The sequence below is a fragment of the Phyllostomus discolor genome, chromosome 3 (genome assembly GCF_004126475.2).
Source record: "Phyllostomus discolor isolate MPI-MPIP mPhyDis1 chromosome 3, mPhyDis1.pri.v3, whole genome shotgun sequence".
Taxonomy (NCBI): Eukaryota; Metazoa; Chordata; class Mammalia; order Chiroptera; family Phyllostomidae; genus Phyllostomus; species Phyllostomus discolor.
The window spans coordinates 113,154,481-113,181,561 of record NC_040905.2 but is presented as its reverse complement, the minus strand read 5'-3'; the positions used below and the strand labels follow the sequence as shown (position 1 = coordinate 113,181,561).

General features: G+C 43.3%; 1 protein-coding gene and 1 pseudogene across 1 annotated transcript; one reads left to right on the top strand and one right to left on the bottom strand.

The window, feature by feature from the left end:
- Window positions 1–1,953: 1,953 nt before the first annotated feature.
- Window positions 1,954–5,576, bottom strand: LOC114495363 (annotated as a pseudogene).
- Window positions 5,577–15,237: 9,661 nt separating this feature from the next.
- On the top strand, window positions 15,238–16,153 carry LOC114509584 (olfactory receptor 1F1). Its single transcript, XM_028528020.2, is given in 3 exon segments — window positions 15,238–15,295; window positions 15,298–15,480; window positions 15,483–16,153. Coding segments are annotated over 3 exon segments (912 nt in total).
- The last annotated feature ends 10,928 nt before the right edge of the window (window positions 16,154–27,081 follow it).

The following is a 27,081-nucleotide window of genomic DNA, read 5'->3' as shown; positions in this document are numbered from 1 at the left end:
ATATCACTTGTTAACCATATGTTTACTGCAGTGCCATTTACAGTAGCCAAGATTCGGAAGCCAAGTGTAAATGAGTGGATAAAACAGGTATGGTACATGTACATAATGGATATTACTTGGACTTGAAAAAAGAGGAAAGAAGGAAATTTTACCCCTTGAGAAAGCATGGATGGACTTGGAGAACATTATGCTAAGTGAAATAAGGCAGTCAGAGAAAGACAAGTACCATATGATTTTACTTATATGTGGAATCTAATGAACAAAATGAACTAACAAGTAAAATAGAGACAGATTCATAAATAAAGAGCAGGCTGACAACTGTGGGAGGCTTGAGGGGGTTGAGGGCTAAAAAAGAAAAGAGAAAGAACTGATCATGGACATGGACAACAGTATGGTGATTGCCCGGGTGGAGGGTGGGTGGTGGGTAGGTGGAGGAGGGTATGGGGGGATAAATGGTGATGGACAGAACTTGACTTTGGGTGGTGAACACACAATATAGTGTACAGATGATATGTTGTAGGACTCTGCACCTGAAACCTGTATAATTTTGTTAACCAGTGTTACCCCAGTAAGTTAAAAAAATAACCCAACATATGACAACAACCAAGTCCTCTAGGCCTTGAAAAAATATCATTTGGTAACACTGTCACATGTTTATATGCCAACAGTGATTTTTAAAATACTTTTTGAAATTGTTGTTCAGGTACAGTTGTCTCCATTCCTCCCACCCCCTCGCCCCCCACCCTTCCCCGCCCCATCCATCCCTGCCTCCCACCCTCAACCCTATCTCCTTTGGCTTTGTCCATGTGTCCTTTATGCATGTTCCTTGACGACCCTTCCCCTATTTTCTCCCTTTATCCCTCTACCCCCGCCCCTGTAGTCACTGTCAGTTTGTTCTTTATTTCAATGTCTCTGGTTATATTTTACTTCCTTGTTTGTTTTGTTGATTAGTTTCCATTTATAGGTGAGACCATATGGTATTTGTCTTTCACTGCCTGGCTTATTTCACTTAGCATAATGCTCTCTAGTTCCATCCATGATGTAGCAAAGGGTAGGAGCTCCTTCTTTCTTTCTGCTACATAGTATTCCATTGTGTAAATGTGCCAGTTTTTTCATCCACTCATTTACTGATGGGCACTTAGGTTGCTTCCAGCACTTGGCCAATGTAAATTGTGCTGCTATGAACTTTGTGATGCATAGATTCTGTTGAATTGGTGTTTCAGGATTCTTAGGGTATAATCCCAGCAGTGGAATTGCTGGGTCAAAAGGCAGTTACATTTTTAGTTTCCTGAGGAAATTCCATACTTCAATAGTTATTTTTGTAAGAACCCAATTGACAAATGTTTTTTTTTAACCAGTGAGTATTTATTAAAAGCCAGGTATATCAGGCACAATTCTTGTCCAGTTGGCTAAATAATACAAATGATGTAACCAATTTAGTTATTAGCTTATCTAATTATGCAAAATACATTTCATAGGAATAATTATAAAATGTGCCTTGGCTGATGTGGCTCAGTGGATTGAGTGCTGGCCTGCAAAATGAAAGGTGACAGGTTCAGTTCCCAGTCAGGGCACATGCCTGGGTTGCGGGACACGTCCCCAGTCGGGGGTGTGCAAGAGGCAACTTATTGATGTATCTCTTACACATTGATTTTTCTCTCTCTGTCTTTCTTCCTCCCTTCCCCTCTTTCTGAAAGTAAATAAATAAAATCTTTTAAAAATTACAAAGTGTGTTGCAGATAAAAACAGAATATCTTTTATATTACAGAACTTATGGTACCTAAATAATTATTAATAAAAACCAGGCAACCCATATGGCAAACAGAAGTTAGGAACCACCAGTTATTTCTTTATTTTAGTCAGCAAAAGATAAAGAGCATGCTATTATGCTGCAATGGGTTTCAACATTTAATACAGGCATCCTTTTTCAAAACTTGCATAATCCACCTATAATCTTTAACAATTCAGTGTTGTTCATCCTGTATCAAATCACATTATACTTTTGGTTTAAAGATTACTTTTGTTTTCAGACTAAATTTATTTAGTGATTCAGTCCCGTGTCTCACAGATTCTTGACTTGGGGTGGGTGACAATCAGCTCAGCTGAGTATTAGTTAGAGGAGCAAAACAAAACAGAACACAGTGAATGGGATGATTTATCTGCTTTGCCCAATATTCTTACCAATATTCAATTGAGAAGTTAAGATACACAGATGATTTAAACCAGAACATAATAGTAGAAGAGGGGAAAAAAAAAGAGAGACAAAATGCTGGTGTTATTTCTTTGAAGCAAGCCTGTCCATTAGGGCTCTTTATTACCTTTGGAGAGTTATGGCTGATTCTTTAAAGGACCTTATCAGGTTTGTTGGTGCATGATATATGCCTTTGTCTGAGGGCTGGAGTGTAAGGGAGGGTGGGAAGGACTAAAAGGCATGTTGTGGAGGGTGTTTGCTGACACACTCATAATGACCACTGAACCACAGTCACCCAAGGGAATGTTCACCAGGTTCTTCCTGAGACCACCCGAGATGGTCTCTTTTCTTCAGGCAGCAGCGCTGAAAACTTCCTCAGAGAGTCACGGTCAACTTTTATTGCACAGGAACCAAAATTATCCCCCTCCCGCTTTCCTGAGCTGGAGACCACCAAGCGCACACATGGCTGTGGATGCCTTGCTGCTTGTTCCTCCGGCCAGCAGGGAGCGCTCCATCAGAATGCCGCCTCTGGCAGCACCTTCAAACGGAAGAGTGAGGTTTCATGTTGGTCCAACCAATCAGTTGGGTCAGTCACCGTTCTCAAACAAGTTTTGTAAGTTGTTCTGTATCTTTTCTAATTTCATTATGTTAGCTGTAAACTTTCAGTAGAGGACCTCCACATTTAATTGTTCCTGTGACGCCACGCTGCATGGTGCTGCCTGTTCTGCATGATGGATGTCCACAATGGAGATTAGTGACCTTAGCTGCTCTGCCAGAGCATTAATTCTGTATCTCATGTAGAAGTTCGAGATGACTAATGCACAGATGACATTTGTGTAGAATATAAGAATATGGCTAAGAGTCAGACATTTCTGAGACTGTGTAAGATCCCAGTGGTTTCTGACTGGCCATGTGCAGGGAGACTCTTGGCTTTTCCGTCAGGTGTTCTGTTCACATAGCCCTCTGCCCTAGTTGGTTTTGCTTTTCCTTTGGAGACATTCAGAACTGTCTGGGATTTTGTCACATGGAAATCTCTAGAGTTCTTGGATTTGGGAGTCTGAGAACCAGAACTATCTTGCCTACTTTGTTGAGCCACTCCATCCAGACCTAAGAACTCATGGACGAAATCCAAAGGCAGAGATGAAGGGTGGACTTCCCAGAACTGGAAACTATTTTCAAGAGAAGATTGATAGGGACAGTTACCAACACGTATTTTCTAGGTGTCCACATACAGATTTTAATAGTTTATAAGATGAATCTCTGGAGAATAAAGAAACAAATATGTACCTGTCTGTGAATGTCGCTATAATCAGGACATTTGACACCAGAAGGGCAGGTTTGCTTTTTAAAAAATTCTTACCTGAAGATATGTTTACTGATTTTAGAGAGAGAAGAAGGGGCAGAGAGAGAGAAGGGAGCATCAATTGGTTGCCTCCTTTACGTGCCCTGACTTGGGATCAAACTGCTACCCAGGTATGTGCCCTGACTGGGAATTGAACCCAGAACCTTTTGGTGTACGTTGATGCTTCAACCAGCTGAACCACTGGCCAGGACTGATCCCCTCCCCTCCCCTCCCCTCCCCTCCCCTCCCCTCCCCTCCCCTCCCCCTCCCTTCCCTTCCCTTCCTGTCTTGTCTTTCATTTTCTTTTCTTTCCCATGCTCAGCCTTCTATTAGAGACTCTGCCTCCCCTGAGACAAGCTCCACCCTCCAGCACCTTTTGGAGCACACTCCCAGTGGTGTGGGGGCAGGGCCAAGGGGAGGGGTCTGTCATCCTGCCCTCCGAGAAGGGACTGTGGTGAGGTTTGTGTGTTTGTGGCAATGACTGGGAAAGGGCTTTCATTCCCTGCATGGGGTTCGTATGAAGTGGTGTCCCAGGGCAGTACAAGGGGCTCTTCCAGTGGGGACAGCCCATTCCAGGCAGGCAACAGCTGAGGCCTGGGCTCTCCTGTGGGGCCTTTCCTTCGACCTGCAGGCCTAGCCCTCTGGCCCAGCTCCCTAGATGATCCTTTCTTGGAGGATCATAATGGGCACACCTGCTTCACGTTGGCTACGTGACACATGCCTGGGACTGCTCTCTTTTGGCCCCTTTCCTCCACTGGGAGCCAAGCCCCTAACCCCTCAGAAGGAGGCTCCCCTGAGGGAGTCCCATGGGCATGGAGCAGGTGCAGACTGCATGTGGGGGGAGCAGGTGACTGGGATAGGGGCCTGGGCATGGGGCTGGGGAGCCTAGTTATCTTTGACCTTGGCACCATGTTTGAGGATGCTGGTGAACTCCACATTTGACACTGCCCTTCCTGTCAATGGGTGCTTCAACGTACATCTCATCCACTACCTCATCTTTGAAGTGGTCACCCATGGTGGTGAGCAGTTCTGGAAGGTGGTCCTTGTGGATAAAACCTGAGGCCTCCTTGTCTAAGCAAGTGAAGGCATTGGGGGATCACATCTTTAGGGTCTTTGCCATTCAGCTTCCCCCCAAACATGGTCAGGATCATGGTGAAGCTGATGGGCTCAGGGGCCTCACTCATCATGACCTCCAAGTACTCCTCTGTGGGGTTCTTCCCCAGCAAGGCCAGTATGTCATGCAAGTCTTCCTTGTCAATGAAGCCGTCTCTGCTCTGGTCCATCATGTTGAAGACCTCCTTAAACTCCTGGATCTGGGGCTGGTCAAACATTGCAAAGACCTTGAATGTCGCCCACGGTGGCCACTTTTTGGTAGTCTTGGCCTTAGCCCACTTACTAACATCTTGGCTTCAGGTGGGTGGGGCTTCTCTGGGGTGGAGAAGGCACTCTCTTCGTGTGTGGACCTGGTGTGGAGCTGGATGCAGAACCCTGTGCGGTGTCCAGTTGGGGCTGGGCTGAGCCTGATTTTCTTTATTAGGGTTGTAGAGAAAGCTGGAATAGAGATCTTAGTATCTTTTCCAAAGACCTTGAAACAAAAACAAATCCAGTGTTCTGATGTAAAGAGTTTCCCTTCATATAATAATTCTTACTACAGAGCGCAGGTAAAACCTCAGTTATCCTTAGTTGGGACATCAAGAAACAACTTGTGAAAGTGCTATTTGCCTTGTACTGGCTGGAAGATGAACATTTTTTTCTTTTCAGTCTTAGAGTCATTTTTGCTTTCTGTTTTAAAGTTGTTCTTATACCATCACAACTGGATTTTGACCTCAGGCAGATGATTCTCTTCTGGCCTGGGGACTGGGCCTTGCTGGATGGGGTGGGAGACTGGGCTGTTGGTGACCTGCAGTCTTTCTTTTTCTCCTCCGCACCATTCTCAGCCTCTGAGTGGGCTGTGCCCACTTTGCTCTCTCTCTTCCCGAGCACTCTGGCAGGCTATGTGTGTTCCACATCTTGCTGTAGCTCAGTCATCAGGGCTGCGTCTGCAGGGCACCTTCAGGTCTCTGCACATCTGCAGTCTGCTGCTGCTGCCAATCTAGATACGTTAGAGAGGAAGTGATTGGTCAGAGCAAGTGTGGAGGAGCCATGAAGGAGGGAAGGAGAGGGGGCAAGTCTTTTATTCAATATTATAATTTGGAGGTAAATGGGTTAAACATAGGAACCATTGCTGAGTCCATTTATAAACTGGTAGAACATAGATGCGCATGAGGAACAGAAAATTTGTGAATCTAATGTGTATAATTCTCTAGGTGTTCTGAAGACAAAATCTGGCTTTAAGGTGTCCAAACTGATTTTGATATTATGCATTGTAATATTTAGTTTTCTGAGTTGTTAACATTTAAGAGTTAATAAAAACCATACAACTGAGCCAGAAGTGGCAACTGAATTGTAATTTCCATCCTCTGAGAACCAGAACATTCCTCTAACTAATCTTTCACTTTGGGTTAATTCATAAATAATAATTTCCTTGCCTGACTACAGCATTTTTTAAAAAAGATTTTATTTATTTATTTATTTTTAGAAAGAGGAAGGGAGGGAGAAAGAGAGGAAGAGAAACATCATGTGTGGTTGCCTCTCTAACACCCCCTATTGGGGACCTGGCCCACAACCCAGGCATGTGCCCTGACTGGGAATCAGTCTGGGAATCAAACTGGGACCATATGGTTTGCCAGCCGGTACTCAGTCCACTGAGCCCTACCAGCCAGGGCCTGACTACAGTATCTTAGTCTTCCTCTTCCTCTTCCCCTTCTGGTACTCCTATAATTAGGATGTTGGAACATTTCAAGATGTCCTGGAGGTTCCTAAGCTTCTCCTCATTTTTTTGAATTCTTATTTCTCCATTCTTTTCTGTTTGATTGTTTCTTTCTTCCTTCTGGTCCACTCTATTAAGTCCCAGTTTCCTTCCCAACACTGTTGATTCCCTGTGCATTTTCCTTAATTTCTCTTATCATAGCATCTAATTTGCAACCAAATTCAACCAATTCTGTGAGCATCCTGATCACCAGTGCTTTGAACTGTGCATCTGATAGGTTGGCTATCTCTTGGTTGCTTAAAAGTGTTGGCTCTGCGGTTTTGATTTGTACTTCCTTTTGAGCCATTTTTTGGGGGGCGGGGAGGGTCTGGTCATGCCTGTTACGTAGTAAGGGGCAGAGCCTTAGGTGTTCTCCAGGGCGGGGCAACCCAGTCGCTGGGTTGTGATGTAGTATGTGGGGGTGGGGTCCGAGAGGAAACAATGGTGCTTGCTCTGCTCTCCATCAGATTTCAGTCCTTTCCACCACTTCCCCCAAGCTAACTGGACCTTTCTAGTGGTAATGCCCGTGTGGGTTGGCTTGTGTATGTTCTAGGACCCCGTGGGTCTCTCTAATGCACTCTCCTGTGAGGCTGGGAGTCTCTTCTTGCGCCTCAACCCCTACAGGTGTTTTCAATCAGTGTCCCGAAGTTCTGTTTCCCAGTGCTGGGACCCTGGATTGCTGGGTCTGTCTCACCCCCAATTTTGCCTGGTTTATCTGTGTGCGAATGTGGCCCAGACAGCCAGGCACCTTGTGAGCAGTGCCTCACTTCACAGTTGCCACCTCGCTGGGTCTGCCAGCCACCTGAGTGCCCAGAATCTGCCCACTGCAGTTTTGCGCTCGGGATGCTTTACACGCCCAGGATGCGTTAGGCTTCTGGTGCCACTGCTTTTCGTGCCATGACCCCTTTCTGCCTGGCTGCCCAACTCCGCCCCTCCTACAGTCTGCATGAATGTGTATATTTTAACTCCTTGGTTGTCCGACTTCCATACAGTTCAACTTTCTGTCAGATCTGGTTGTTATCTTGTTTCTAAATTGTTGCTGACCTTATTTTGGTTGTGCGAGGAGGCACAGTGTGTCTACCTACGCCTCCATCTTGGCTGGAAGTCCCCATCTCCTTTCTTTTCTGTAAAAAGTAACCACCTAAAGCTAACCTGTGCATAGTAAATGAGGACCATCATGTAATGTGTCAAGAAACCCAATAAAGGCTGGTCATGGCAAGGGCTGTGGCTTTTGCTCCCCTTGAGAGAAAAGCCATGCTTTCCCTTTTCTTCACAGGACTTGATAGTCTGTGTGAATGTCTCGTATCTCATCCACAATGTGGCGGACCCCGCAAGCCAGGGTCCGCATCATCTGGCGTCCATGAACAGGGACCCAGGACTATGAGCCATCATTGTGGACAACATACCAACTTGGTTGGAGTACATGGACATCAACCCAGGTAAGGGCCGATGACCCTGAGTGCTTTTCGGGAAGGTCGTAGGGTGTATTGGATTTCAGAGGAAAAGGGTTTTCTTCCTACGTCGCCCTCTCTCGTGACTGCTTTGCAACTGTACCTTCTTTAGTAAGCAGGAGCCTTTCCCTCTCTCCCAAGCTTTTGCCGCAAACTCGTGGGCACGGGTAGAGCAGTTAAGAGCCACAAGGGTGCTGGCGGCAACACTAAAAATACCCAAAAGCCCGATCCCTGTGGCACAACCCCCAACTAGGTCTAGGCTTGGGAGAAAGAGCAAAGATTTTCCCTTTAATCAGCTTTAAAAACATCAACTAGTTTCAGGACAATTTACAAGCATCTCAGCAAATTCTTTCTTTTAAGCTGTCTCTTGTGGTCCCTTCAGTTTGGCCTTTTCCCTCCATCTGCCTGTGTAAGGATTTAAAGGCATAGGTGGAGAGAAGGCAAAACTGAGACCAGTTTTGTAATTGCTGTGCTTATGGCGGGAGGAATTTCAGAAAAGGTTCTTTTATTTGTTAAAAAATTTCTTTAAAGGTTTCTGTGAATCCTCAGCCATGGGGAACAGGCTCTCTGGTGAACAAGAGCAATGTTTGAAGCTAGTTCAGCAGTTATGGGGCTGCTGAATGTCTCCCTGATAAGGGGTCTTTAGATTTAGTTATTTAGGAAAAAGTTGGGCAGAAGTTGAAATAACACAAGGTGATGTGAGATAAGACTCTAGGTCAGTGTCTCACTCCCTCCTTTAGAGGATTTAATTTGAAGATACTGGTTTGCTTGGATTTTGTTTTTGTTTTTGTTTTGAAAGGAATGGCTCAGTCTCAAAATATTTTGCTAAACCTCTGGTAAATAGAATAAGATCTCTAATGTTGTTACATCATAAGGATTCTACTCAGAAAGAATTTAAATTGATTGTTTGAAGAAAGGAATAAGATCTCACTTCTCTCAGACAGTAAAAAGTGCAGGAAGAAAAATAACAAGAAAATGTGTCTTTTAACCACTCTGAATCTTCCTTCTGAAGGCCCAGGGACTCCTCCGGGCCTCAGAAAAAGCTGTACCAAGATTAGTATCTTCCCTCCCTCTTCTCCAGCTTCCCTAAAGTTGCCAAGGGCACTAGATAATGAGACAGCTCACTTCTGAGCACACTCAAGGAACACAGTAATCAATAAGAATTAACAACAACAAAAAGTAAATGTATTTGCCAGTAGAGAAAAAACTGTTTCTGAAAGTTAAGAATGTGTTCATAAATGTGTCAATCTAAAGCATGCTGTAAGTGGGATGGGGGGGTGACGTGTTAAAGAAATATTAAGGATCCTCCTTGTTTATGCTGGAGCTGTGACCCTTTATTGTGAAAATAAAATATAGGCGTACTGTCTCCTGGGGAGAACTAGCCCTTCTCCACGAAAGACAAAGTACCATTTTTTAACTCAGTACCTTAAACACTGATCGTTTCCTTGGGGAAGAACTGGTTGTTCTCCCAGAGGGAACGGTAAGTCAATCGAGTCACAAAAGGCCCTTGGCACATAACCATTTTTGTCTAAAATGTAATTTTTCAGAAAATCCCACCCCCCCATCTTTCCCACTTTCCTTGAAAACTCTGAACCTAGGAGCTACCAGGTCCTGAGAACAACAGGGCAATTAACTTGCTGCTAAACTCATTGCAGCTTGCAGAAACAGCAGGGGGCCTGTCTTTCCAAGCTAAGCAAATTATTAAAGACTGTTCTGATTGCCAAGCCCTTTGCAAGGCACCCTCATCTACAGAAGTTAATCCTCAAGGACTAGGTTCTCAAATAATTTGGCAAACAGATGTCACTTATTATGCTCCCTTTGGAAAATTCAAATACGTTCATATTTCTATTGATACTTACTCTGGTGTCCTACATGCATCTGCCTTAACAGGAGAATCTGCTAAAAATATACAAGCCCACTGGCTTGAGACCTTTAGTCATTTAGGATGGCCTCAGCAAATTAAAACTGATAATGGCCCTAGATACCTTACCCATTCTACTCAGGTTTTTCTTCAGCATTGGAATATTCAACATAAAACAGGAATACCTTACAATCCAAGAGGCCAGGCAATTGTAGAACAGGCTCATCATACTTTTAAAAATCTTCTTAAAAAAACAGAAAAAGGAGGAGTCATGAATCCTTCCCCCCAAATTTGATTATGTTAGCCATGTTTACATATAATTTTCTAAATTGTGATGAATCACTTTGTACTCCAATTGAGAAACATTTTCAGAAGAAAGAGCCAAAGTCATCTTATCCTTAGGTTTTATATAGAGATTTGCTGGGAGATGGCTCTTGGCAGGGCCCTGTAGATCTCTTAACTTGGGGAAGAGGGTATGTGTGTGTTTCCATCCCTACAGTCCTGTCTGGCTACCACCCAAAAGAGTAAAGCCTTATCATGAGCAGGACAGACACCAAGCTCTGCTACCTGGAGCCAAGAACCAATCGACTGACAGACCAGATGGCCCAGCTGATGCTGAACAACCAAAAGGAAAACGTACACCCACACCATCACTCACGGGCCTGGGTCTGCCAGTGGAGGAGGATGGGGCCTGCCCCAATGACAGAGGCTGAGGCTCAAGCGCCTCCTGCAGAGGACAACAACCCCTCAGTGCCCCATAATGTTCAATGGTTGAACCCTAAAAACTGGTTCATTGGACTGAATTTATGGGTTTGGGTCATGGTAGCCCTTGGATGACTCCTTGTCTTAATCCTTATTTGTGCTTTATGATGTATATAGTGTCAGGATGGGTGGGGTAGGACAAACGTGGTGGCTGAACTACAAACATGGAGGCAGAAACAAACATGGCGTCTGAACTACAACCCGGAAGAGACAGCTGATGTCAAACCATGGAGCGAGGAGAACCACCGATGATATGTTGCCACTTTGTTCAGAGGGGACCAATCCCCAGCCCCCATGAAGAGGGACAACCAAAATAAAACTCCCACCATGTTCCCCGTTTGCTCGAGGCTTTCTCAGCCCCACCATGCATATTGAGAAATCTTGCCCGGGTGCGCAAACCCCAATAAAGCTCTATACTGCCTAATTTTGTTGCTGATTAGCATTCATTCCTCAGTGGAGCCTAAGGAAACCTTTCATATAGAGGCTTTCTTAAGATTGCATTGGGGAACAGCAAATAGTAGGTTTCACAGGCTTAACAGCTACAATAGCATTTACAAATGAAAAAGCAGGGAGATCAGATGTTGGGAACCACCCTGCCTGGTTTCAGAAGTTGTAACCCCCCATGGCTAAGGCTGAGTGAGAGACCTTGGGACCATAAGCTGTTGGGGACCGCCCTGCCTGGTATCAGAAGCTGTAACCCCTGCCAAGGCTAAGGCTGAGGGAGTGGCCTTGGACCGTAAGCCAGTAAGGAGACAAAAGCTTATCTCCCTGGCAGGAGCACTGCTTCTGCTGCTTTATTCATAACTGAACCCCAATGCTTGGTTGGTTAGCCAATGACGGGTAAGATTCCCCAAGGGGGGAATGATCTAAGACAGGCACGATCACATGGGAGGCCCCCAAGAAAGGACTTTGGGGGCTACAGCAAAAGGGGGTGATGGACCCTCACTCCTCGGCTTTGATATAGCCTGAGTCCTCGTCATCTAGGAGAAAATATCTTTATTTCTTGGTTGCCTTAGTTCCCTTGCTTCACCTAAGCCTGAAAAAACAATGACAGGGTGGTACAGCTCTGTGCTGAAAAGGGCGGGTTCCCCGGGTGATCAGGCCTAAGAAAGAATATGTAAAATCCTGTGAAACCTGCTTTGTTTAGAATGTTCTCAGTTGAATGATAAGGGTCCAAGGAAGAAGTAAGTTTGTTCCTTAAAGTTTTACAGCTCTTTGACCCTGACTCAAAATAGGCCCTCAGACTTCCTTGTTATCTATTGTTTGATCCTTACTTCCTAGCAATGAGTAATGAGCTTTACCTGAATTCTTATGCAAACAAAACCAATAAAAAGCCTCTCCGGAGTGGGAATGGCACGCTCTCCCCACCAGAGAGAGTGGCCATTTTGTTCCTACTTCCCCACAGGACTTGGTTGTCTCTGTGTATGTCTTTCTTGCATTTCGACGAGCCATCCACAGCATTCCATGCTCACTGCAGGCAGGTGGGCACGCGACAGCTGGTGCCCAGACGTGGGGGCCACTTGGTCCCAGAGGCCACGAGCCACCACTGTGGACAAATGCATTAACTTCGGTGGATTTACATGTAAGGAAGATGAGAAAGTGCCTTCGCCAGGCAGCAGAGAAGGGCGACAGCCCCTTTTCTCTTTTAGGATAGGTCGTAGAATGCATTTGAATTTTCCAGGGAAGTAAATCTTTTCCATTCTTACTTCCCCACAGGACCTGGTTGTCTCTGTGTGTTTTTCTCACGTGTTGACGAGCCATCCACAGTTTTCCTTGGTCACTGCCAGTTCGGTGATAGCATCAGCAAGCCACTGAGGAGACAAAGCTTATCTCCCTGGCAGGGGTGCTGCCTTTACTCCTTTTACTTTACCCTGCCTGGCCCCCAATACTTGATCAGTTAGCTAATGATGGGTAAGATTCCTCAAGGGAGGATTGACCTAAGACAGGCATGATCATGGGAAGGCCCTCAGGGAAGGACTTGGGGGGCTATATAAAAAGGGGTTGATGGACCCTCTCCACTCAGCTTTGACATAACCTGAGTCCTCATTCTGTCTGCAAGATATCTCCTAATCTCTTGGCTGCCTTACTTCCCCTGCTCAACCTAAACCTGAAACAATGCCAGAGGTGGGTGCGGCTCTGTGCTGGAAAGGGTAGGTTTCCTTCCCTGGGGCAATCAGGCCTAAGAAAGTGCCTAAAATCCTGTGAAACCTGCTTTGCTAATACCTTCAATTTAAATGATAAGGGTCCAGCCTGAAATGAGTTTGTTTCCCCAAAGTTTTGTGGCACTTGAGTTATTTGACCCTGATTCAAAATAGGCCCTCAGAATTCTTTGAATATTATCTATTTGATCATTACTGACTGACAATGATTGATGGGCTTAATCTGAGAATGTGGGTCTTTGGAACTGCTGGTTGCTTACTGATTATAATAATGCTCTGTGTACTTTGATGCATTTGCGAATTATTTTCCGAGGGTCATGTGAGAAACCAGCAAGTAGCAAGCTTTGTGGGATCTATATCAATCCTAACTAAAAACAAGGGGGGAAATGTAGGAGATTGTTCTGCATGGCATGGGCCCAGCTCCCACTCAGAGATGCACAGGACCCACACCCACAGATAGGTTCTCCCATGGGGAATCAGGCCTGCAATGTACCTAGGCTGCTTTGAGACTTGCTTTTGCTAAAACGCCCTCACCCTGAATTGAGGCAGAAAACATTATTGCAAAGCAATTTCCTAAAATTCATGCTAAACCTTCCAAGCATGAGTGTAACTGGTTCAACCACTTTTCCCTTTGCATTTGCAAATATCCCTCTTCTGTGATGTGATTAGCAGCATCATCTCCTTTGTTTTCTGTAAAAGGTAACCACATAAAGCCAACCCATGCATAGTAAATGAGGACCATCATGTAATGTGTCAAGAAACCCAGTAAAGGCTGGTCACGGCAAGGGCCGTGGCTTTTGCTCCCCTTGAGAGAAAAGCCATGCTTTCCCTTTTCCTCACAGGACTAGATAGTCTCTGTGAATGTCTCGTATCTCATCCACAATGTGGTGGACCCCATGAGCCAGGGTCCGCATCAATATAGTACTATGGATATCTTTCTAAGTCTTGCTAACTTAAAAAACTTTCATTCAAAGGTCTCTGGGCATGTATTTAAGGAGAATCCTGGTTTTCTGAACCTTTTCTGTAGTCTAGGGTACAAGAGAAAAGGAAGTACACACCCAACCTTGAGATTAAGAATCTCGTGCTGTACCAGTTTAGCTAGTTGGACTTGTGATATTTTGATTTATGCTCAGAGAAGAGTGTGTACACATCAGTTTGTATGACAGTGAGAGGAAGGTGGGAGTGTCATGGACTGCTGGCAGAAGTACCAGACAGCCAAGTAGCATCTGACCCAGGTCTTCTGATTAGCAAATGGTATGGGTACCCGCTCTGGAAAAATGAAGCAAACCTAGGATTTCTAGTGACTGTGAAGATTGCTGTTGTTCTTAGGTAAGGGTTAGATTAGTAGGACTTCATCAGTAATGGCTTGTTAAGGTGTAAAGCCATTTGGGGGCACCCTTCACTATACGCTTTTAAGTGCAGCCACAGAAGCAGTTCTGAGATTATCAAGCAGTTCCTTGTGATCACCTAGTTATGACCAGTATTTGTCTTTTCTGTTTATGAGACCCTGAACTGTGATGAACACAAATTGGCTAAGTTTCTGCTCATACTTCTTGATCATTTGCATTTTAATTTTACAAGTTAGACTTAGAGACTCAGTGAACATAACCAGGAAGGGCTGGCTTGGAGCTCTAGAAAGTGCTCCAAAAATGTGAACCAAGAAAGCAGCAGCAGCAATATTACCATTACCTCTCAAGGAGCAGTTACTGACTGATCACTGATAACATCCTCAGAGCAAACATGTAAAGAATGTGTAACATGTCCAGCCCTGGCCAGGTGGCTCAGTCGGTTGGAGCATCATTCCATACATCAAAAGGTTGCAGGTTTGATCCTTGGTCAGGGCACATACCTAGGTTGAGGGTTTGATCCCCGGTCAGGGGGCATGTAAGGGGGCAATTGATCTGTATTTCTTTCTCACATTGATATTCCTCTCTTTCTCCCCACCCCTTCTTCTCTCTCTAACAAATCAATAAACATATCCTTGAGTAAGGATTAAAAAGAAAAAGAATGTATAACATGTCCAGATTAGAGATAATGAAACTAAAAAGTATTCTCTAAGGCAATATCACCTACAGTATTGATAACATCCGTACTCTATATTAGGGTATATGCTTACTGCATTTCAGTCTCTATGGTACTCATCATAGCTATCAGTCTCTATTAATTTTCGTATATCTACAGTGTTTTGTGACACTTTAAAAAATACATGGTATGGTAGATAGTTCAAACACATGAATGATTTACCAATAAAACATAAATCTGTGTCTGCGCTTGCATTAGCACAACACCCTCATTTTGCTAACAAAGTGATGAAGGCATAAAGAGGGCTATCAGTAGCCAAAACACACAGGGAGCAAAGTTCTAAAACCTCACCTATGTCACATGTTCTTTCTTCTTGTAATTTTCTTTTTAAAAAAAATTGTATGAGTTTCTTTGGTGACATATGCTGGGGAGCAAGATCTAAAATGTTCCCAAGAATAATAGTTTTGCAGCTTCTTCTATGCATTTGAAATTAAGGAGGGATCCTTGCAACCTTCTTAGCTTCCCCATCTTAACCATCATATTCTAGGATTTAAATTTTTTTTTCTGCTTTGTCTGTCTCTGCACTCAGGCTCCCAGCCTCATGAGAGGAGCAAACCAGTCAAACGTCTCTGAGTTACTTCTCCAGGGGCTCTCCAGCCAGTAGCTCCTTTTGTCTTCTTCCCAAGTATGTACCTGGCTATCGTCCTGGGAAATCTCCTTATCCTCCTGGTCATAAGGATGGACTACTGCCTGAACACTTCCATGTACTTCTTCCTCAGAAATCTGTCCTTAGTGGACATCTGCTTCTCCTCCAATACCATCCCCAAGAAGCTGGCCAACCATATACTCAGAGTCAGCCCATCTTCTCTGGGTGTCTCACACAGATGTATCTTCTCTTTGAGCTTACCAACATGGGCCATTTCCTTCTGGCTGTGATGGCCTATGACTGCTTTGTCACCATATGCCACTCCCTACACTACTCAGCAAAGATGATCCAGCAACTCTGTGCTCTGCTGGTCACTGGGTTATGGGTCATTGTCAGCCTGAATGCTCTATTGCATACTTTGCTTATGGTTTGACTCCCATTCTGTGCAGACAATGTCATCCTCTATTTCTTCTATGGTGTGACTCCCTTCTTGGAACACTCCTGCTCTGACACACACTTCAGTAAGAAGATGGCCTTGACTGAGGGTGCACGGATCATGATTACCCCATTTGTTTTCATCCTGCCTTTGTATATCCATATCACCTGTGCTGTCCTGAGAGTCCCATCCAAAAAGGGAAGATGGAAAGTCTCCATCTGTGTCTCCCACTTGGCTGTGGTTTTCCTTTTCTCTAGTACCATCATTGCTGTGTATTTCAACCCTTCATCCTTGCACTCATCTGAGGACACCACAGCTACTGTGATGTACATATTGGTGATCCTCATGATGAACCCTTTCATCCATAGCCTGAGGGACAGGGACGTGACAGGGGCCCTGCAAAAAATAACTGGCAGCAAGGCATGCTCTTACTGATGAAAGTACCATGGGTTTATCATTCCCATGAATACCAATCTTTGCCAATTTCACTGAAATGTAGCAATCTGTTTGTCAAAGTGTCTGCAAGGAACTGGGCCTCACATAGAATTCAAAGAACACTTCAATATTTTTAGTTCCTGTCCTAGTCCATTCAGGTTGCTATAACAAAAAGTACCACAGACTGGGTTGCTTAAACAACAAACATTATTTTTCACAATTCAGAAGGCTCGCAGTCCAAGGTCAAATTGCTGACATATTCAGGTTCTGGTGAGAACCTGCTTCCTGGTTCATAGATGGTATCTTCTCATTGTATTCTCATATAGTGGAAGGGGAGAGAGAGCTCTCTGGGGTCTCTTTTATGGGGACATGACCGATTCATAAGGGCTCCCTCTTCCTGACCTAATTATCTCCTAAAGGTCCTGTCTTCAAATACCATCACCTAAGGGGTTAGGATTCTAACATATGAATTTGAGGATGGGACAAAAACAGTCTTAACAGTGTCATTATCCAATTTGACTGTCTTAACTTACAGGGGCATATTTAGAGTAAAGGTGCTTTTGATTTTGGAGAAAGGTCAACTTTTATAGTCAGTCTGTCCAGGATGTCTGGTCCTTCTTGAGAAGAAAACCTCTGAGTCTTCAAGATCTGAGTCAATCTCTCCTCTATGAAGCCTTTGCTGATTCATTTAGGCTGAGACTCTCATTTCCTGTCCCAAGTTCCCACAGTAAACTCCTCTTTGAGTTATTGTCCATGTAATACTGTTAATTTGTTTAAAGCTGCTTCTTCTCCCCCTTCCTCTTCCCTCAAGGCCCTCTACAGACTGTGAGATGCTCATTATGCACGCACATACACTGTTGACTTTGAATGCCCTGTTAAAAGCTTGATTCCTGAAAAATTACAAATACAACTCACTAATACTGAATAAGTGAATGAAAGGCATGTGGACATAGAGAACTCAACCTGAGACACGTTTTAACAGTAGCAATAACAGCATGGAAACAACAACAGCAAAGAATAGATAAACCATGTTGCCTAACCAAAGGTTAAGTACTAAGGTCTAGTCCATTTGCCATGTTACCAACTATTCTTTAAAAACAACAGTTAGTATTTCATTTGAAAACATACTTTTGCAAAACACAATATTGGTATCCAGTAGTTTTGGTGATTTCCCAATGCACTTGGCATTGTTTTTTATTAATTTCTTTTTAAACTCACAACTTCATTAAACACTATTCTCTGCTTGCTTCCTGTCTCTTTGCTCCATTTATTTTGTCAGCTGCTCCTCTTTTATCATCCCCAATATGTTTGTTTTCCTCTTGGGTTTTATTCTTGGAGTTCTTTTCACTCTATACTCTCCCCTAGGCAATTACACCCACTTTCCTGTCTTTAACAAAACCTATAGTGCTGGTGACTTCTGAATCCATATTTGACACGTTTGATCAGTCACAGCATCTTCATACACTGTACAAATCTTTTTTTTTTTTGCATTTCAGTTTCATTTTTACCATTCTTGAAATAACACATAGTATGCCAAAATGTTGCATATTTTCTTCCATCTTCAATATTAAATGGCTGTACAAAAATTTACCATTTTGATTTTTGTAAAAAATGCACACTGATATGATAGCCGTCACAATACAATCTAACAAAATTGTTTTGAATGAAGTTAAAGACAACTAGAGCCATCATAGGGGAAATACCAAATGAACTTTTTGGCCAACCAAATAGAAATAAATTCATCAAAATCTACTTCTTGGTCTATCTCGGTTTCAAATCAGAGAACTGCCATATTTGACAATTTCTCTCAACCAAGTGAAAGTCTTCAACAATATTAAATTAACTTCAATTGTACTTATCTTGTCTTTAAAATTTTGATATTATGTTCAAAGACTTTTGCATTAATTTTGATTTTTATAACTCAGTGTATTGAAATATTTGTTTTTTAAATGTATTTTATTGATTATGCTATTACAGTTGTCCCATTACACCCCCTTCATTCCCCTCCACCCTGAACACCCTCTCCCACCCACATCCCCCCCTTTAGTTAATGTCCATGTGTCATAAGTTCTTTAGCTTCTACATTTCCCATACTATTCTTGCCCTCTCCCTGTCTATTTTATACCTACCATCTATGCTACTTATTCTTTGTACCTTTTCCCCCTCTCTCCTCCCCCCATTCCCCTGTTGCTAACCCTCTATGTGATCTCCATTTCTGTGGTTCTGTTCCTGTTCTAGTTGTTTGCTTAGTTTTTTTGTTTGTTTGTTTTAGGTGTGGTTGTTAATAATTGTGAGTTTCCTGTCCTTTTACTACACATGTTTTTTCTTTATCTTCTTTTTTTCTTGGATAAGTCCCTTTAACATTTCATATAATAAGGGCTTGGTGGTGATGAACTCCTTTAACTTGACCTTATCTGACCTTTATCTGCCCTTCTATTCTAAATGAGAGCTTTGCTGAATTCTTTGCTGCCATTCTTGGATGTAGGTCCTTGCTTTTCATGACTTGGAATACTTCTTTCCAGCCCCTTCTTGTCTGTAAAGTCTCTTTTGAGAAATCAGCTGACAGTCTGATGGGAACTCCTTTGTAGGTTACTGTCTCCTTATCTCTTGCAGCTTCTAGGATTCTCTCCTTCATTTTTACCTTGGGTAATGTAATTATGATGTGCCTTCATGTGTTCCTCCTTGGGTCCAACTTCTTTGGGACTCTCTGAGCTTCCTGGACTTCCTGGAAGTCTATTTCCTTTGCCAGAATGGGGAAGTTCTTCTTTATTATTTGTTCAAATAACTTTTCCACTTGTTGCTCTTCCTCTTCTCCTTCTGGTACCCCTATAATTCAGTTGTTGGAACATTGAAAGATGTCCTGGAGGCTCCTAAGCCTCTCCTCATCTTTTTGAATTCTTATTTCTTCATTCTTTTCTGATTGTATGTTTTTTGCTTCCTTCTGGTCCACTCCATTGATGTGACTCAGCTTTCATTCCATCACTATTGGTTCCCTGTGCATTTTTCTTCATTTCACTTATTGTAGCTTTCATTTTTTCATCTAATTTGCGACCAAAATCAACCAATTCTGTGAGCATCCTGATCACCACTGCTTTGAACTGTGCATCTGATAGGTTGGCTATCTCTCCGTCACTTAAAAGTATTGGTTGTGAGGCTTTCATTTGTTCTTCTGTTTGAGTCATCTTCCCCCCCCTTTGGTCTGGTCACACCTGTTACATATGAGGGGCGGAGCCTTAGGTGTTCACCAGGGTGGGGCACCCCAGTCGCTGGGTTGTGATGTTGTATGTGGGGGCGGGGTCTGAGAAGGAACAATGGCACTTGCTCTGCTCTCTGTCGGACCTCAGTCTCTTTTGCTGCTTCCCCCGGGCAAACTGGGCCCCTCTGGTGCCAATTCCCTTGTGGGTGGGCTTGTGCACCTCGTGGGACTTTCCAACGACCTCTCCTGTGAGGCTGGGAGTCTCTCCCTGCGCCTCAACCCCCCACAGGTGTTTTCAGTCAGTGCCCCGAGGGTCTGTGTCCCAGCGCTGTGATCCTGGGTTGCACGCAGTGCCTTGCTTCACAATTGTCGCCTCGCTGGGTCTGCCGGTTGCCACCCCTTGGCCAGGATCTGCAAGCTGCCACTTGCTTGGCCAGGGTCCACCCGCTGCAGTCTTGTGCTCCCTGGATGCCTTATGTGCCAGGTCCCAACGCTTTCTGCTGTCTGCACTGTGACCCGCGCTCAGCTGCCCGACTCTGACCCTCCTACTGGTCTGGATGAATGTGTCTATTTTAACTTCTTGGTTGTCTGACCTCCATACAGTTCAATTTTCTGTCAGTTCTGGGTGTTATTCTGTTTTTAAATTACTGGTGTCCCTATCTTGGTTGTGCAAGGAGGCATAGTGTGTCTACCTATGCCTCCATCTTGGCCGAAATATTTAATGTTGATGACTACGTTTTGGGGGGTCCCCTTAAGTTTTGCACTTCAGCTTCCACCACCTGTTCTCCACCCCCCACCCTGCTTTATCTATGTGAATCTAACGCACACAAGAGGACCTTCTTAGACAGGTTCGCTACACTGCGACACAGCACTAAAGGGACAGACACCACAGCATCTCTTCCGGAAGCTCTCTCCTTGCTTTGCCCCTTTCAGATCTTTCTTTAATTATCCTATAATAGCTGATAGCGGACTATCACCCCCTTCTCCCCAAGAGCTCCTGCCCAATTAGATAGGAGGGGCAGGGACTCAATCCTGCGCAGTCTCATTGGGGAAGTCCTGCGGCAACTTTTTAATTTTTTTTATTTTTACAGTGACTCTCAGCTGAAGTTTTATGTGTTGGGAACTCCAATGTATAGCAGAGGTTCTGCTCTGCAGTTAAGTGACTGTGACTCTTACCCTAAAGTGCTATAAAGGGGCACTCTGAGGTTGGCACTCACAAACGTAGAAAACTGGAGTGTCCCATGAGCTTTTCACACTCCATCTAGTCCCGGTCCTTTAGGTCTCTGTTCCAGCTGTCTGCCCGTCCTGGTTAGGGAGGTGTTAAGGATTTCCATGTCCTGTTACCACAGGCTGCGACTCTTGGAGGCCAAGTGTGACTTCCAATCTGATATCCTTTCAAAAGGTGAGGTTGGGTGGGGAGGCAGAAGTGCATACATGTATGTAGGTGGCTCTGATCCTTCTCAGGGTAAGAGCTAAGCCCTTGCTGCTCAGTGTGACTTGAGGACCAGGCACTGCCTTGGTGATTGTTGGAAATGCATTATCTCAAGCTCCATCCCAGACTTCCTGAATCAGAATCTTCACTTTAACAACATCATCAGGCAATTTCTGTGCACGTTAATGTTTGAGAATTGCTGCTTTAAGTTTCCCACGTTTTCTGGTCTAGAAGGCAATGTTGGAATGTGTATTTGTTTCTGCTGACGGTGGCCTATACTGCAAACCTAAAGGAGATGTTGAGGTTCTACATTTCCCATATATTCTTAACCTCCCCCTGTCTATTTTGTACCTACCATTTATGCTACTTATTCTCTGTACTTTTTCTCCCATTCCCACTCCACCTCCCCACTGATAACCTTCCATGGGATATCCATTTATGTGGTTCTGTTCCTGTTCTAGTTGTTTGCTTAGTTCATTTTTGGTTTTATTTTAGGTTCAGATGTTGATAGTTGTGAGTTTGTTGTCATTTTACAGTTCATATTTTTTATCTTCTTTTTCTTGGATAAGTCCCTTTAACATTTCATATAATAAGGGCTTGGTGAGGATGAACTCCTTTAACTTGACTCCCTTAACTTGTGAAGCACTTTATCTGCCCTTCCATTCTAAATGATACCTTTGCTCGAAGGAGTAATCTTGGATGTAGGTCCTTGCCTTTCAAGACTTTGAATACTTCTCTCCAGCCCCTTCTTGCCTGTGAGGTTTCTTTTGAGAAATCAACTGATAGTCTTTGGGAACTCCTTTGTAGGTTACTGTCTCCTTTTCTCTTGCTGCTTTTAAGATTCTCTCCTAATCTTTAATCTTGGGTAGTATAATTATGATGTGCCTTGGTGTGTGCTTCCTTGGGTCCAACTTCTTTGGGATTCTCTGAGCTTCCTGGACTTCCTGGAAGTCTGTTTCCTTTGCCATATTGGGGAAGTTCTCCTTCATTATGTTTTCAAATACGTTTTCAATTTCTTGCTTTTCCTCTTCTCCTTCTGGCAGCCCTATGATTTGGAAGTTGGAATGGTCCAAGTTGTCCCAGAGGGTGCTAAGCCTCTCCTCATTTTTTTTTTGAATTCTTGTTTTTTCTTTTTTTTTTAATTTTTTAAAATATATTTTATTGATTATGCTATTACAGTTGTCCCATTTCCCCCTTCACTCCCCTCCACCCTGTACACCCTCTTCCACCCATATCCCCCCCTTTAGTTCATGTCCATGTGTCATACTTATGAGTTCTTTAGCTTCTACATTACCCATACTATTCTTACCCTCCCCCTATCTATTTTCAACCTACATTCTATGCTACTTATTCTCTGTACCTTTTCCCCCTCTCTCCTCCTCCCACTCCCCTGTTGCTAACCCTCCATGTGATCTCCATTTCTGTGGTTCTGTTCCTGTTCTAGTTGTTTGCTTAGTTTCTTTTGGTTTTGCTTTAGGTGTGGTTGTTAATAATTGTGAGTTTCCTGTCCTTTTACTATACATGTTTTTTCTTTATCTTCTTTTCTTAGATAAGTCCCTTTAACATTTCATAAAATAAGGGCTTGGTGGTGATGAACTCCTTTAACTTGACCTTATCTGAGAAGCACTTTATCTGCCCTTCCATTTTAAATGAGAGCTTTGCTGGATAGAGCAATCTGGGATGTAGGTCCTTGTCTTTCATGACTTGGAATATTTCTTTCCAGCCCCTTCTTGCCTGTAAGGTCTCTTTTGAGAAATCAGCTGACAGTCTGATGGGAACTCCTTTGTAGGTTACTGTCCCCTTATCTCTTGCAGCTTCTAGGATTCTCTCCTTCATTTTTACCTTGGGTAATGTAATTATGATGTGCCTTGGTGTGTTTCTTCTTGGGTCCAACTTCTTTGGGGCTCTCTGTGCTTCCTGGATTTCTTTGAAGTCTATTCCCTTTGCAAGATTGGGGAAGTTCTCCTTTATTATTTGTTCAAATAACTCTTCCACTTGTTGCTCTTCCTCTTCTCCTTCTGGTACCCCTATAATTCGGATGTTGGAACATTAAAAGATGTCCTGGAGCTCCTAAGCTTCTCCTCGTTTTTTTGAATTCTTATTTCTTCATTCTTTTCTGATTGTATGTTTTTTGCTTCCTTCTGGTCCACTCTATTGTTTTGAGACCCAGTTTCCTTCCTATCACTATTGGCTCTCTGTGCATCTTCCTTCATCTCTTTTATGGTAACCTGCATTTTTTCATCTAATTTGCGCCCAAAATCAACCAATTCTGTGAGCTTCCTGATAACCAGTGTTTTGAACTGTGCATCTGATTGATTGGCTATTTCTTGGTGGCTCAAAAGGATGAGTCCTGGGGGACTGATTTGTTCTTCTGTTGGAGACACGTCTCTCTCTGTCTCTCTTTTTTTTTTCCCCCTGTCTGGTCGCTCTTGTTACAGTGAGGGGTGGAGCCTTAGGTGTTTACCTGGGCTGGGCACCCCAGTCGCTAGATTGTGACGTGGTATTTGGGGACGGGTGTGGGGGCGGGAGGGAACAATGGCAGTAGTTCCATTCTCCTGGGATCACAGTCCCTTCTCTGGGATCTTGGGTTGCTCGCTGTGCCCTGGTCCACAATTGCTGCTTCACTGGGTCCGCCAGCTGCTGTTTGCGTATTCAGGGCCCACCGCTGTGACCTTGCGCGCCCCGGATGGCTTACGTGCGGAGTTCGCGCCGAGTTCGCGCTGAGTTCACGCCAAGTTCGCACCGAGTTCTCCCTTATCTCTCCCCGATCACCGCGTGCCGCTACCGGTCTGGATGAACGGGTCTACTTCAACTTCTTGGCTGTCCGACTTCCATTCAGATAAATTCTCTGTCAGTTCTGGGTGTTATTCTGGCTCTAAATTGTTGTTGTTCTAATCTTGGTTGTGCGTGGAGGTGCGGTACGTCCACCTATGCCTCCATCTTGCCAGAAGTCGAATTCTTGTTTTTTCATTCTGCTCTGGTTGAATGTTTATTTCTTCCTTCTTTTGTAAAATAATTTTAATTAATTAATTAACTTTAGTTGTTCAATACAGTTTTCTGCCTTTTACTCCCATCCCAGCCCAACCCCCCAGCCCTCCCCACCTCTCTTCCATTTTCACCCTCCCCTTGTTTTTGTCCATGTGTCCTTTATACTTGTTCCTGCAAACCCTTGTCCCTTTCCCCTGAAATCCCCTCCCTTGTCCCCCTGGTCACTGTCAGCCTGTTCTCTATTTCAGTGTCTTTGGTTATATTTTGCTTCTTTGTTTGTTTTGTTGATTAGGTTCCTGTTAAAGGTGTGATCATATGGTATTTGTCTTTCACCGCCTGGCTTATTTCACTTAGCATAATGCTCTCCAGTTCCATCCATGCTGTCACAAAGGATAGGAGCTCCTTCTTTCTTTCTGCTGCATAGAATTCCATTACAACAGGAATCTAGTCAACAAATCAAACAAACAAGCAAAATATAGCCAAAGACACTGGAATTTAGAACACGCTGACAGTGATCAGAGGGGAGAGCGGAGGGAATTTCAGGGAAAGGGGGGAAGGGTTTGAAGGAACTAGTATAAAGGACACATGGACAATAAGAAGCGGGTTGGAAATGGGAGGGAGGTGGGAAGGGCTGGGAGGGTAGGCTGGGATGGGGGTAAAGGGCAGAAAACTGTACTTGAACAACTATTAAAATAAAAAAGTAAATAATAAAAAAAATTGAATCTGGATCTAGAGGCTTGGTCAGATTCAAGTTCAACTTTTTAGCAAGACTACATAATAGTGGTGGTGTGTTCTTCAATAAAATGGCATGTCTGGTTGTCTTTTTTTTTCTTCTGATGTTAACAGGCAGGCATTGGTACTCAATGTTAAGATCCATGAAGTCATTACAGGTTGTAAAATTGTGAATATTTTTCATTGTATTATTCTTTTTTTTTCATTCACTACCTAGAATATTTTTATAAAGAGAAACTTCCCCTCACTTGCTATTTTGTTCCCCAGACATTTCTATAAAAATGAAAGTATAAATGCTAGACTATTTCCTTTGTTTATAAGTGTTCAAAAGAATGAGCTGGCCCTGGCTGGTGTGGCTCAGTGGATTGAATGCCAGCCTGCAAAGAAAGGGTTGCTGGTTTATTCCCAGTCAGGGCACATGCCTGGGTTGTGGGCCAGGACTCCAGTAGGGGGTGCATGAGAGGAAACCACACATTGATGTTTCTCTCCCTTTCTTCCTCCCTTCTCTTCTCTAAAAGTAAATAAAATCTTAAAAAAAATGAGCTGACTCGATATTAATACTCCATTGATGACCAAGTAGTTTGTTTTAAATTTCTATACCCCACCCATCCCTCCTTTAACAACCATTAGCTTGTTCTCTATATTTATGGGTTTGTTTCTATTTTGTTTCATTTATTTTTCTAGATCCCACATATGAGTGAAATTGTATGGTTTTTTCTTTGACTTATTCCACTTAACACAATACATTCTAGGTCCATTTAATACACTCTCATCACAAATGGCAAGATTTCATTCTTTTTGTTGGTGAATAATATTCCCTTGCACATATATACATCTGTTTTATCCATTCATCTATTGATGGACATCTGGGTTGCTTCCATATCTTAGCCATTAATAGTAATGCTGTAATGAACATAGGTGTGCATATCTTTTTTGAATTAGTGTTTTTGTTTTCTTCAAATACCCAGAAGTGGAATTGCTGGACTGTATGACAGGTCTATTTTTCATTTTTAAATATAATACTTATATTTAAATATAAGCTCAAAGATGTAAACATATTTGGTATTTTTCAATAATTGCATTTATTATGCTTATTGATTCTCAGACTACCCTCTATGGCCAGCAGGAACCTCTATAAGTTGCTTCTGATTTCTTTTGACAGAATTTGGGTAGTCTTTTGATAGCATCCTTGTTATCTGGTAAGAAAAGGTGTTCTAGACACATTGTGGGTTTTTTTTTTCTGCTGCTCTAGAATCGGCCAGTTCTGTTTCCTGTTCCTTTTAGCAGGAAATGATGCTCATTACTAATGAGCTAATCATGTTTTCCTGCCTCTTCCAGTGGAGAGTTAGGAAACATTTTCTTAAGATAGAAATACACCATGAGTTCATACTGATACTTCCAATTCAAATTTAGGACTGAAGTGTTTTCTTCTAACCCCTTTGATAATACATTCATATCTTCTATCTCTCATGCTGAGACACTGAGCTCAGTGCCACCAAGAATAACAGAATGTGACAAAAACCTTTGCTTTCTTTCATAGCTAACAATCTCAAAACAATGATGGGGAAAATAAGTTGTTATGGCTCTGCAGTGGCAAGAAAGCCAGTGATTCCATCAGCCTCTTGCTCCCAAATTCCTGTCAGGCAAGGGTCCTGTTGCAGAGGGGGGACTCAGGCATCACTCGGACTTTGCTTTTCTTCTCTCACCCACCTGTGGCTCTGGTTCAGGAACTTACATCAGGGGACACATCTAAGTGCTTTCTGGCGCTTTCTGCATTTGGCAGCATCCTGGCCCTGTGCTCCTGGGAAAGGGTGAAGGCATGGGAAAAGCCAGCCTGGCCCAGGCACTGCCCTCCAGAACAGTAGGCATCCATGACCTTGACTGCACTGGCCCTTGTGCATACTGAGGCCCAGCACAGAGAGAACCTCCCAGATGCAGAGGTTCTTTAGGTCATGGGAACATCACCCACCCACGGGCCTTGAGGACCAAGTGGCCTGACCCTTGGGCAGGGGCCAGGACCATCTCACACCAGGGACCGCACCTTATCCAGTCACTGCCCCACAGCACACAGCCTTTAAGTACTCTAGGTGTGTGGGCTAGTCTTCTGTGCAACAACTGGTGGACCCTGACAAGACTTCTGGAGGAATAATGTTGGCAGCCAGTTTTGTCCCTGGTTTTAAAGGGCACTGTAGGCTTGAAATACAAAGTTGATAAAGGACAATTTTTCTGTATCTTTAAGTATTGGTTTTTGTTATTGTTTTTAAATTAGAAGTCAGGACTGTACTGTATCAGAAAATGTTTTGTACCAAAACAAAGCTTAGAGTAACCTGTCTTTAAAATAAAAAATAGGCAAAAAGAAACAAAACTATTATTTAAAGGTATAATTTTTTAGACAGTATAATTTTCAACCACAAATTACAATAAACTGAAATTATTGAAAATTAAAAACATTCAGTGAGGTGGCTAGTTTCACAAATACATAATTAAAATAACTTTCCTATATAAGAGCAATAACTATAAAAATATAATAAAAAACTATTTACAATAAAAAATGAGAAAAATTTACTCAGGAATTAATAA